Genomic DNA, 13,519 nt, shown 5'->3' on the forward strand with positions numbered 1-13,519 from the left:
GTTATTTTATTTTTTATTATTATTATTATTATTATTATTATTTATTATTATTATTGTAATTTTTCAAAAAATAAATTGATTCTTGTAATAAAAAAATATTTATAAATTTTATTAAATTACAATTTATATCAAATTAAATTTTATAATGAATTGTTTATATTTATTTATTTGTATTTAATATAAAAATATAAAATAAGCATAAAATAAATAATACAAATTGATAAATAATTTATATAATTTACATTTCAAATATTAAGGCCCTTTAAAAAGACATCTAACTGTACAAAGTTGAGTGAACTATCATTATGCAATTGCGCAAAGTGTATACAATATAAATTTCCAATAGCTGTCTAAACCTAGGATCATGTCCCGTTTCTTGCATGCATTTCAAGCTACAACCTGATGAGCTCATTCAAACAATTTAATATTAAAAAGTCGTTATGCAAATACTGCTGCCAAAACATATCAAATTGATATCAATCTGGGAACACGAGTGTTTCAATGTATTTTATGAAATGCATGGGTGAGCCCACGTGGACAGGACGAGGAGTTAGCAGAAGAAGGAGAAGAATAAGAAGTGTATGGCTAGAGCGAGCCCAAATCCAGACAAATTCAATCAATCAAACAAGAGGCAATGCCAATGCCGTTACGTGCCCGTAATGAAGTCCTGTCCAAATTTGCCTTTTCCTAAATTAGCACAAATGTTCTTTTTATGACTTTGACAGCGGCCAACGGCGATAGCAATGGCAGAGCGGCCAGAGCAATCGCAATAGCAACGGCAATGGCAACGGCGATAGCAATGCCAATGGCTGGAATGCTTTCGCTTGGCTCTGTGGCTGTGCGGCCCTGGCGTTGTCTCTAATTTCTCATTAATTTGCAAGTGAAATCAGTGAACACGTCTGCCGTCCAGCCAGCCTGGCCGCCCGTTAAAACGACAACGAGCAAAGCGTAGAGCGTGCAAAACGTAGCGACGTAACGTAAGCGAAACGAGAGACAATGGGGCGTATGAGTGCTGTATGCAAAAGGACAGCTGCGAGCGAGCAGGAGGCGGGCGCCTGGCTCGGCTCGGCTCCGCTCGGCAGTCGCTGAATGTAGTCGAATGAATGCTTGCTAGGTGTTTGCGGTGGTTTTTCGAGTATTTCGAGCGAATGGCAGCCAACGTGAGCGTTGTCAACGCCACTGTAAACTCAATGGGAAAACCAGAGGAAGAGAGACAAAGAGGGGGAGGGAAAGTGAGACGCAGGTGCTTGCCACAGAGGGTCGCGACTGTGGCTGACGCTTGGACTTAATTGAAAGGCGTTTATTTGGCTTTAAAAACGTAAATCAAATTCATTTAAATCCGCCCCCCCCTTCCCCATTCATCGTCCTCCTGCTGCCTCACCTTTGTGCTGCAATTACACGGCACTCGGCACTCGGCACTTGGACAGCGCTTGACTAGCGATTGAGGGGATGGGGCGTGGTGGTCCTGCTGTGTGCTGTGTGCTGGGGCTGGTGGCAGCTCATTTTATAGCTTGTATTTTAAATAAATGTTCAGCGCATCTCCGCGTGGCTCACCTTGCCGCAGCTGTGCAAATTCCAGCGCTTACGCCACTTTGGGCAAACAAAAGGAAGGAAGGCTCTTGACATTGGCCGTCATTCGCTTTTGTTGGATTAGCTTTGATTAGATTTGTTCCCCCTATTTGCGCAGCCAGGCTGCTGGACTACAATGAATGCCACAGAGTGTCACTCAGTGGACGAAGCACATCTGACGTTGGCTCAGCAGTCTATTGGTCCATGATTATGGGACTTGTGCGACGTCCTTTCGCCTTACTCCTGTTCGCTGCTAATTTTTCGGCTTCAGCTCTCGTTGCTCGAGTGCTTTAAAGTAAGATTTCCGTGCGGCAATGCAGCACCTGCGGCTCCTCAGATGCCAGGTTGCAGGTCGTCCAAAGGCCCATAGGCCCGCTTTGAGCCCATCATAAAGTGGGGGCCCCACTCAATCTGTGTGACTCATTGTGTCAAATTATTTTGAGGATTTATGCGTTGGCAGCCATTTTTTATGCCTCGCCTTGGCGCTTACTTTAATGGCAGTCAATTTATTGCCAATAAATTTGTAGCCAAAAAGTTTAGAGCAAGGCCAGCAGCAAAGCGGCAGAAATTTCAAACATTTTTATTTGCCCCAGTGATAAACTCGCAACATATGTGCGCGCCGGCTGGAGGGGGCGCCCCACAGCTAGGGGTTGCCGCTTTTTGGCAGCTGCTCAACATGGCCGAGCCACTGGCCAAAGCCAAAACTGCACTTAAATTCAATTTGGGCTGCGCTGCCTGCGACTGACAGCCGCAATGCGAGCCGAAACCTGACACGAAGCAGGGGCAATAGTAATAGCAATAGCTATAGCTCTAGTTGTAGCTGTAGCTGTAGCTGTAGCTGAGCATAAAGTGCCATTTTAAATGGCAGCCAAAAATTGTCGTCTTCATTGCAGCATAATTTTCGCTGCTGCTTTGTTGGCGCGATGAAAAAAAAAAAAAAAAAAAAAGTTGCTCCAGCCAGCGGCGCCTCTGGCGAGCCTTTATTCGGGATTTTCTGTTGATTTAATTTTAAATGGTGACGGCGGCCATCGTCAGGCTCTTCATTGCGCAGCGAAGCAATTTTATTTATATATTCGAGCTGCCGGCCCCTGCTGCTGGAGGACAGCGGACGATGGCGGGCCCTGCAAATTGTTTGGCTTGCCAACTGAGAGCCGTTTAGTTGGCCCTCGGCGCAGGACAATGCCAGTGTCCCATGCCCATTCAGCGCAGCTCTGTGGCAGACAGCCAGTCAGTCAGTCCATCAGTCCGGCAGTCAGTCAACTCAGTTAGTTGCAGAAGTTGGCACAGTGCTTGTCAAAAGGCAGCCAACCATGTTTGGCACTCGTGCTTTGCCTGTTTGTCAATTTTAATGAATTAATGCGTATTTTATGTGAAAAGTTGCTGCGAGAGCAAAGTAAATGAAATAAATTTATGTTGCACACGGCGGCCTCGCATCTAAGCGGATTTGTTGTCTATTATCTGAACATTAGGTTGCTCGCTCGGCCCCTGCTTGCTGCTATTGATACACAATGTGTACAAATTGAAAATAGGGATGGAAATTGTTAGCAATTTAATGATTTGGCTGCCTGAATCGGTCGCCTGCTCGGCCTCCTGCTCGGCCTCGGGCGCAAACTTTTCAACGAGCGGCCATTAAAATTATATTAAAAAGTTTACACGGCAGCCGTTTGGCCTATTTCAATTTAAGTGCTGACACTTTCGGCCCGAGCCGGGCAATGCTTTTAATTTGCGTTTAATGAAGTGGCATTTTAAAGCCAGAAGTTTGGCCGTCTCATGCTAGCTACAAATACGTATGTATACGGCTCAGGCGCGCTCTCGATATGCAGCTTCTTCGTCTAGAACAACTTTTGACACTTGCCAACAAATATAAATTGTTGCAGGCAGCGTGAAAAAGTGTCAGGCTTCTGCGGTTGCTGCAGTCGCAACTCCCAAGACTCATTTTTCACACCCGGCTAAGATCTGTGGGGTAGCAGGGGGCGCCTGGTTGACTGCCTAACTGACTGACTGACTGACTGACTGATTGTGCGGGCTCTGGGGCAAAAGTTTTTCGCATTAACTTCCGCTGCACGCCGCGTCGCGTTTGAATGCGATTTTGATTTGTCATTCGTTGCGTCGTGACAAAAGCCGACGCCTACTTAGTGCGACGCGCACAACTTTTTTACCCCTACCCCTACCCCATCTCCTTCGCATTGCCTTTGCCATTCCCATTTCCATTTCCGCAGCAGCATTCAGAAATGAAAGCAGCTCCATCAGACGGCAGGCGCCCACTTGTCGCCGATCATTGGTTTCCGTTTCCAGCCAGCCCAGCTGCAAGTCGAACTCCGCGACGTGCACAAGCGCATTTTGAAGTTTATGAAACAGCAGCAGGCAGCAGCAGCAGGCAGCAGCAGCAGGCAGCGGCGACAAATCCAACTTTCTGAATAGATTAAGTTAAAAGTTTTGCTCATTTTCAGCATCGCCTCAATTGAGAGCTGCTGCCTAAGCGTCGACGAGCTGCATCACCTATGTGAGTCCGTTGGCAAAGAAAACAAAAAAAATGAAAGGAAGAAGAAGACGAAATCAACGTAATGATGTCAACGCCACAGAACTGGAACTGGAGCTGGGCCTGGCCACGTTGCACACAGCCAAAATCAAAACTTTCTCAAGTATCATTAAAACTAACCGAAAAATGGAAAAGCGCGAACCAAAGAACGAACGAGTGAGCGAGCGAGTTTTCTTTCCATTTGCCGGTGCCTTCATTCAGCTATTATCTTGTTGATTTGCTTTCTTTGGCGCGGTGGCACGTACTTGGCCCACCTTGTTGCCGCAGCAGAAGGTCAGGTCTTCATTGTGTGCGAATCTGTTCCTGCTGCAGCGCCGCTCTTAAAATATGTTTTCCAAAGTTTGTCCAGAAGCCAGCCAGGCCAAGTTAAGCCCTTTGTTGCCAACAATAAATAGACCAGCAGCAGCAGCAGCGGCAGCAGCAGCAGCAACAATTGCCAGCCGACTGCCAATTATGGCGCGCAGAAAAGTATGCTACAGCAAATGTTATTCAATTATTTGGCAAAGAAATGGCCGCTTGTTCTGATGTGGTGGATGTGAATTCCATCAAACGAAATCCGACTAATAATGCCACTCACACAGACAACGTGTGAGGGCTTCGATTATTTATGACGGGCACATTTATGAGAGGCACCCACTCCAGCTGCACGCCATAAATATATTGCATGTAATTAATTAATCAGCCCAATGTACTGGAGTGTGCCGCTCGGGCCGCTCGTTAAGTGCGCCTGCTTAATTGCATCAATCTTAATCGCATAGCCCGGCAAGCAGCTGTAATTCGAGCAAGAATCGCCCCGGGCTCATAGATAATAGAAATTCAATATGAAGCCCCAGTCCCAGTCCCAGCCCCATTTCCAGCTCCAGCTCTAGCAGCGCTTGAATGGCTGCTGTCGACTGATTCCATCTAATTGTTGGCTGGGCTGCTCTTTGCTTGGTCCACTCGAGTTTCATTCAATAGCCAAATTATTTATTGGCCATATACGAACGACTACAGCTATGTGCCTGCCTCTAATCAAGCTGTGGACAAGAGCTGGGTCATGTGCTGGATGGCCATTGTCGGCCATATCCGACAGACGTTGCTTTATTACTTTATCTCGACTCGACTTTTGCTCCGAATTTAATAAGCAAACCATGAAAACTATTATAGCCAAATAATTGGCCTGATTAAATGCGCTTCAATGTGAAATTGCAACAGCTACGACGGAGGGAGCTCGGGTTCATGCCTTAAGCCTTATTGAACACGTGCTCGAGCTCGTGAGTTTGGGAAATTAGACTCGAACCGGCTTCCCAAGGCGTCGTCTAATGAGTTTCGTGGCAACGCAAACCCGCAAAAACTTGAAGACATTATAAATTTACGTAAGAACTTGTGCTGTCATTATTTAAAACCACGCCAGCACACAGAGAGAGAGTGAGAGAGAGAGAGAGAGAGAGAGAGAGAGAGCGAGAGCGAGATAGAGCGATGCTCATATACGTATGCATATACACATATCTATATTTATCAAAGCTTTTCTTGGTGATGTTGTTGTTGTTGTTGGCTAGGGTAAAAAGTGTATGCAAAGAAACTTTTAGTTAATTAAAAAAAATAGAAGCAGCAGCAGGAGCAGCAGGGGCAGGAGGAGCAGGAGCAATGGGGCGAAATTGTTGTATAAATTTTGCTCCTTATGCGCGACTAAATGAAAAATCTACCCATGAGTGTTGTTAACCTGATGAAAAGTAGGTAAGACCTTAAGCGAAACAGGCAACGGCGACTGAGAATAAGACTTTGACTGCGACTACGATGGCGACTGCGACTGCGACGCTGGCAGCGGCAGCACATTTGCGATTATTTCCCACGCGGGCACTCAAAACATAAAGAGCAATAAATTAAAAGCTAAGGCCACAGACTACGGCTAAGTACGACAACTACCATGACAACGACGAATACGACGACAACGACGAGGATGAGGATGGGGATGAGCAGGAGACTGTAGACTGTCGACTGCCAGGCCATCAGCGACATCAAGGATTCTGATGAAGCAGCGCGCGCGAGCGTCCTTCAAGACGCTAAAAATCAAATAAAGGAGCACCGTTCATTTGCCCCGGGCAGCCACTTTAGGTGCAAATGAAAAATGTAATTATTTCGTAGATTTGCGTTCACAAAAATAAACACGCGGAAAATGTTACTATTTGACGGCCTCGGGCTCCACTTGAGCAGTGGGACGGACGCCGGCTCCTGGTGCCATTGCTGCCTGCTGCTGCTTACTGCTGCTGCTCACAGCCTAATGAGCAAGAGCCAAACGGGAAAAACTTAAAAAGGCAAAAAGGCCCATAAAATGTTAAATAAATAAATAGTGGCTGACACAGAGCATTGGGCCAAATGAGAGCAACTTTTGTAGCTGGCGTTTGCAAAATCTCAAAGAAATTAGCGCATACAACTTGCGGGCATGGCTCAGGTGCACTGGGGGGCGTGGCAGCGCCCGGCTGCTGCTCATTAATTAAGAAAGTGGCAAATGAAAAGCCAGCAAAACACGCTTCAAATTAAGGGGCTTCCTAGTGCGACGACGACGACGACGACGAGTCGTTTGCCGTTGACCTGTGGGCGGTGGGTGGTGGGCGGTGTTCAGGTGGGTGGTGGGTGGTGGGCGCTGTGCTGTAGGAGTGGCAGTGGTCCGTTCGTACTGCGAATAAATCAGGTTTTATTTGCTTTCACTTGTTCGCTGCTCTGATATTATGCTTCCCCCATTTTCATTCGGTTTGAAGGGCGCTTTGTTTGCTGCCGCGTCGCCGCTTGCGGTTTTCCAGCATTGGGGCCACTGCATTTTGTTGTTGTTGGCTCAAACAAAAAAGTCGAAAATTAAATTATTAATTTATTGCCCGTTGCTCGAAGCCTCGACACAGCTCCACTTTCTATGGCCCGGTCTTCTTTTCAGCATAAAAAAGAAAAAGGCAAACAGAGAGAGAACCAAAATAACCTGCTCGTTACGTTACTGTGGCGCCACATTCTGTGGCTTTCCTCAGCTCAGCTCTCTGCTCACAGCTCTCAGCACTGGCCCCCACGGCTTGCTAATTATTCATAAATAAAGCGTACATAGGTCGCTGCTGGGGAATAGCTGCGCCGACAGGGCACAGCATTCGACGTTTGCTTATTTATTTAATAATTTGCACAAGTGCCGCAAAATGTTCTTTGATTGAAGTTAATGCGCCGGCCAAAAAGCAATTCGCCAGTCGCTGCCATAAAACCAAACGGGCAAACTGGGCTCATGGCTGCTGACTGTTGGCTGTTGGCTGTTGGCCTACTTAGGCTCGTCGATCGCAGTCGCAATGAAAAAGCAATTAACAGCCTTAAATGCTCATAGATATATAAAATTAATTTTCATGTTTAACAAATAATCAGAGCATACAAACAGCCCCATTTGCCCAGCTTCCGTTTGCTTTTTGTTCCTTTTCCTTTTGTCGGAGAAGTCTTGAAATTTCTGTTATCAATGGACATCTGAATGGTTTTGTTCTTTCAATGATTAATTATTTGAGGCGCATGAGAATACATTAGAGGCCAGTTATAAATGTAATTCGAAAAATGAGTATAATATATTACTATTGAAACAAAAACCGAAGACAAACTAATGTCATAAATCTGATCAGAGTTTTAGAGTATGACATTAATTCAATAAAAATATTAAAGAGAGTAATACGTAATAAAAAATAAAATTAAAATAATAATAAGTAATAAAAAATTAAAAAAAAAAAAAAAATTAATAAATAAATAAAATTAATGATAATATTAATAAATTAAAACAAAATAATAAACAAATAAATAAAATAAAAAATAATAATAATAAATACTTACATACATACATACATACATATTGAATTGAAATATTCTTATATAACACAAGCAAATATCTCTTTGGCCTTCAAGACACAGCACAAGCCTGATGACAATAAATTAGATTTGATATTTGGTAGTAGATAATAAATTTCATCTGAATAAAAATCTTGTATACTCGACGGCTAACCAAAAACGAAATATTCTCAAGGTAAACAAAGAAATATTTTCAGCTTTTCTGAAAATTTAGCTCTGATATATTTTGAATAATATTTATATAAGTCAGATCATATATATACATGTTTCATCTCTTCCTCAAATGCATATAGAAAAATTCCTATATACTTTTGTATACATACTATTAAATATATTAATATAATTAATATAATATAATATAATTATATATAATGCGGACTCATTTTGTTCATCAAATCATATTGTTTATTCAACTTACGATATTTCTCCAAATGGTGTGAATGCATCCTTCAGCTGCTGCGTCTCGATCTCAGCACTCAAGTCGCCCACAAAGATGTGAAACTGTTCTGCAATGACAAAAGAGACGAAAACACCGAAAGGCAATTACAAAGTGGAACGCTCACAAGTTCAACTAAAACTAATTAAACGCCTGGCAACCAAAACTCATCAGCAGCTCCAGCCTGAGGCCAAAGCACTTGACGTACACTTGAGACCCACACGAGAATCGCTGGCAACACTTGCCGCTCGTCGGTTGTCGGTTGTCGGCTACTGAAATCGCAACGTGCAATTGCGGAGGTGGTGTTTGGATCTGCACTCGTGGCTGAATTTTGGGCTTGACATTATCAAATGCCGCTTGTCGGGCAGCCGGTCCGCAGTCGCACGTCCGGCTTAGTTGCGTTGTCGAGTTGTTTGGCAAGCGGCGCTTCCAGTTCCAGTGCAGACACTGCAGACACGCTTCTTTAGGCTACTTGAGGCCAGGCAGCCAGGCAGCCAGCCAGCTGGTTGCCGCAGATACTGGCATATATAGCTGTGCGTCCAACAGGAGCTGTCGCCTCGACTGCAACGTGCCAACAGGCAACAGGCAGGAGGCAACAAGCAGGAGGCAGCAGCAGGTGCTGGACACGAGAGGCGCCCAAGTGTTGTGACGAGTCATCTCTCTGTGTGTATGTGTGTGGGTGTCTCTATGCAGAGAGATGCCAGGCACTCGCAGATGTAACAATTTTCTCTGCTATCTCTCAGCTGGCCAACTCGTCTGCTTTTGCTGTTGCTTCCGGCCCGTGTCCGTGTTCGTGTCCGTGCCGAAATGACATAGTTTCGTATTACAAGGAAATTGCACTTGAATATGTCAGTCAGCGGCAAAGGCAAATGTATGAATGGCACTGTGGGCGTGGCACTCATTTGCTGCCACTGTGGCAACAGCGTTGACAAATATGCCAAAAAACGTATTTCCCAGCGTGAGTTTCCCAGTTCCCTTTACCCATTCTCGTCTTTCGCCTCCTCCTACTCCTGCTCCAGCTCTTGCCAATCCGCCTGGCCATTTGGTTTATCGTGTCTGCAGCTGGCTTTGGCCACGTTTAAGCTGCGCGTCGTCCTGTAGCTTGGCACGCGCTCCTCCATTTGTCCGGCTAAACGGCAGGAAGTTGTGCTAAGCGTCATTTCCGTTGTTTTGAGTGATTGCAATTGAGATACGGTTTTTGCGGTTTCTTTTTTCGGGTTTGGGCTGAAGCGCCGGCACTTCGCATAAGTGGTTCGAGTTGCACCACACTGATGTCTGATGTCCGATGTCCGATGTCAGGCGTTCGAGTCTGCTTAACGCTTAATATAATTTAAAGAGTTTACAAACATGGCCTCTTCTGCTCTACTCTGGATTGTTTCAATGGAATATATTTAAATTTGAAAATGCATTGCCCCATCAATCGTGGTTCAATTCATCTTCTCGAATCACAGAGTCAAACATTCCGTGTGTGCAACTAAATCTGCTCCAACCTACAATTTATTGCCCCGAGCCTGACAAAGTGCAGCAGGAGAACTCGTTACACTCAACAGCAGACTCGGCCGTAAACAACAGGCCATAAACTTCAAAGCGTATTCACACAACAAACTTTTTTCCCTTCCGCATCTGGTCAATTGGTCAGCCGAAAACAATTAAATCAGCGCATTTCATTTAGCAACAACAACAAACACAATGGGCGGATTTACACATCGGGTCTGGTCTCGTCTGGTCGGGCATGTGAGCCAATAAAGTTCCAGCAGATGAAATGGCGGTTACTGACCTATGCTCTCGGCTGTAATGATGTCGGGATATCTGCGAGGACTTTGTAGAAACAGCAATTAATCGCCTGCAATCTGGCCAAAGCATTGCGAACAATTAAGGATGGGCCACATAAAAAAGTCCAGCCAAACTTGAAAACGGGGCATAAAGCTAGACAAAGCCCGGCGCAATGAATTCGCAGCCAAACGCCAACAAACGAAAATGAGCCAACATCAAGGCTGAAGGCGTCCAGCGAGTGGGCGGGGCAGACGAAGACGGAAATGTAATTCAACATAAAAAATATCGTAAATCTTAAATTAGAAATTTCGCACATTAAAAACTTGGAAATTGCATTTAGCTGCTGCTCCTGCTGCTGCTGCTGCTCTTGCTGGTTGTTGGTGCGTTCTTTGCACGGCCTTCATTCATTGAGTCGGCCGGCAAACGAATCCAAATTCCCACAGCAGAAATGCCCCAAAGTTGTGGGCGTGGCCGCAGCGGGTCGACATAAAGTCCATTGGCGCACATTTTTAATGAGTTGGACATAAAAAAGTTGGAGTTTTTTGAAAAGCTGGCGGTGAAATAAAGCCAATGAAGCAGTGGGAACACTCACACACGCACACCTACAGAGAGAGAGAGAGAGAAAGTAAGACACGACCATTGTCTCAGCTCGCAGCTCTATCTAGTCGCTCTGCTGTTGTCCTCGCCTGTTGTTTTATTGCATAATCGTGAGTCAATCAGCGACCTGGGACCGTCGCAGCTGCGCAGACCACGCGGTGGGCAGCGGGCAGCGGGAGGCGAGCGACCTTCATCAGTGCAAGTCAGCCAATAAATACGTGCAGCTGCCGGTCCTCTGGGAGCTGTGGGCTAAGCAACGAGCAGCTTTTCACACACCTATGAAATTACATTTTGCTGCAGCTGCCCTTTAATACGGCCTCTCAATTTTGCCATTTACGATTGAATTGCGAGCCCGTCGAATTGCGCATACGCCCCGTGGGCAGTGACCCTACTTGTCTCTAGTCATCGCATTGTGATTGCAATTCGCTTCAATTTAGCAACGCCTTTATCGCACTTTAGTCGTTGCGCATCAATTGGAAATTCAAAATTTTCACCGTGTCCCAAGTGCACGAACTGCATAAGAATCTATATGCTGCCTGCCCACTGATGACGTCATAAATGGCCTGCAAAGTTAGTGAGCTCGTGTTTTACTTTTATCATTCCTATGTGGAGGGCTTTACTTTTATTTATTTATGAAGAAACGTAAAAATTGTTATCGTGCCTATTCGGTTTGTAACTATCGATTTTTTTGTTTTTTTCCTTTTTTTTTTGCATATGCAAATAGTTCTAACTTTAATTATCGAAATGATGTAAAGGTTTTATTTTTTTTTTGTTTTTTATTTTATTTTTATTTTTTTTTTCAGGGATGAAACTACGTTTAAATTTTGAATCTGAACTAAATATAAATAAGTTAGGATACAAAAATGTATATTTAATTTTTATTTTTATTTGTATAGCAAAGTAAAAATAAAAATAAAATTAAATAAATAAAAACAAATATCATATTTTTCTATTTTATTTATGGAATATCTATACTTTTTCTTTTAATTTCTTTTTTACTTTTTGCAACTATCGATATAATTGTATTTTATATTATTATACCTATCGCAGACTTTCTTCAGCTTTAATAATTGGCCTGGCATATTACACGAACAATGTTTATAATGCCAAAATAAAATGCGCTACATCTCCTTCCATACATTAAAAAAAAAAAAAAAAAAAAACAAAACTGAATAGAGTCGGCCGAGTCAGTGTGGGTCTGCCTACAGGCAGCGCTTGAAGTATGCACACAGTTCCAGCAAGTGTTTACCTTCATTTGCGTGCAGGCAGCATAAAGTGAACTCAAGTGAAGCTTGTGGCAATGGAATGTTGCGGGGGCCAGCATAGCTGCCTCGATCCACCCCCGGATGAGGCATACATTTTGGCATATGTCCAATGCGCGAACTGAAACCGGACTGACTACAAATGTGGTTGAAATGTACGCGAAAAGCGGCAAACCGCAAAAGTAGCTGAACAAACACAAATGTGCGACGCCAAATCGTTGGTAACTATATATGTATACAAAAAAAAAAAAAGAGAAGCCCAGGCCCAGGGTGGAAAGGTGATGGATATATGCATATGTGTGGGGTCTTTGTGTGTGTGTGGGTGGGTGTGCAGAGTTGCCCCACCGTTGCCATGTTTTAATATCTCTGTATTGGTATGAGTGGAGCAACAAATGCAAACACAAATACAAATATAAACACAGATGCTAACTAACCACAGCAATCGGCCATGTGTGCGTGTATGTATATACACTCACGGTGTCCAACACAGACACACACACACACACACACACATAAAGCGGGATTACCACGTTGGCGAATTTTGATGTATTTTCAACGGAAATAATGTTACACTGGCACTTGTACCTCTTTAGAGCAACACCCGCAAGACACACCGTGCTGCCAGCATCAACAACAACAACAACAAAAACAGCAATAACAATAACAGCAGCAGCAGCAGCAACAACAATAAATGCAACGACTATCAGCGTACATTGTTGGTTCGAGTGCCTGCATGCATGGCTCCAACTACATTCAGTGCATCATCCAAAACAACAATAGCACTGATAAAAAGGATAAAAGCGTAAGTGGGCAGAAGTCCTGACTCGAATTGCTGTACATTTTTCATATGAACACTCGACTGTAAAATGCATTGCCTCTTGAATGAAATCAACAACAACTCAAACACACATCTCCTGCCAACAACAACAGCAACAACAACAACAACTCGAACAACAATAAGCGGAAGTGCTCCGTAAATATATTCAAGGCGCAGCCACAGGCACAGCCCCAGCTCTGACCATTGCTATCGACGTAGCCCCAAGATAAGATTTGCCATTCAGTTTTCAGCATGCAGCACACACTGTATACGGTCTGCCATGCAACAGGCTTACACTTGTGGTAAATACTGCTGAGCATTGAATAGAGGACATAAGGATGCGAAATTAGGCTCGCCCACCTCACATCGTCTTCATATTCAATTTTGCTCTTCATTTCTGAATAGAACAAGAGATCAAAGCCTCAGCTGCACAGCCGAGAGCCCCACAGCTCTTCAGCAACTAAGCTGATTATGATATTTATTCCCAGCATCGATTCTACATACATACATACATATATGAATGAAATATGACTACACGCTGCAAAGTTCTCTCGAAAGCAGCATACAGGAATATGAGAGAGATTTAACTACCCCTAAGCCTAGTAAGGGTTTTGGTCAACAATAATCTAAAACTTAAATTTGCACAAGATTTTAAGGCCAGTAATTTTTGGCAACCAGTTGATAATTAA

At 44.0% G+C, this 13,519-nt stretch overlaps 1 protein-coding gene across 1 annotated transcript in view; it reads right to left on the reverse strand.

Moving 5' to 3' along the window:
• Positions 1-13,519, reverse strand: part of LOC6573951 (nucleolysin TIA-1) — a 97,625-nt gene that overhangs the window by 32,249 nt on the left and 51,857 nt on the right. The window contains exon 3 of the mRNA XM_001999974.4: positions 8,364-8,451. Within this exon, the coding sequence (XP_002000010.2) occupies positions 8,364-8,451 (88 nt within the window). The remainder of the gene's footprint in view (positions 1-8,363; positions 8,452-13,519) is intronic.

This window comes from Drosophila mojavensis, unplaced genomic scaffold, assembly GCF_018153725.1.
Source record: "Drosophila mojavensis isolate 15081-1352.22 unplaced genomic scaffold, ASM1815372v1 contig_277, whole genome shotgun sequence".
Lineage (NCBI taxonomy): Eukaryota > Metazoa > Arthropoda > Insecta > Diptera > Drosophilidae > Drosophila > Drosophila mojavensis.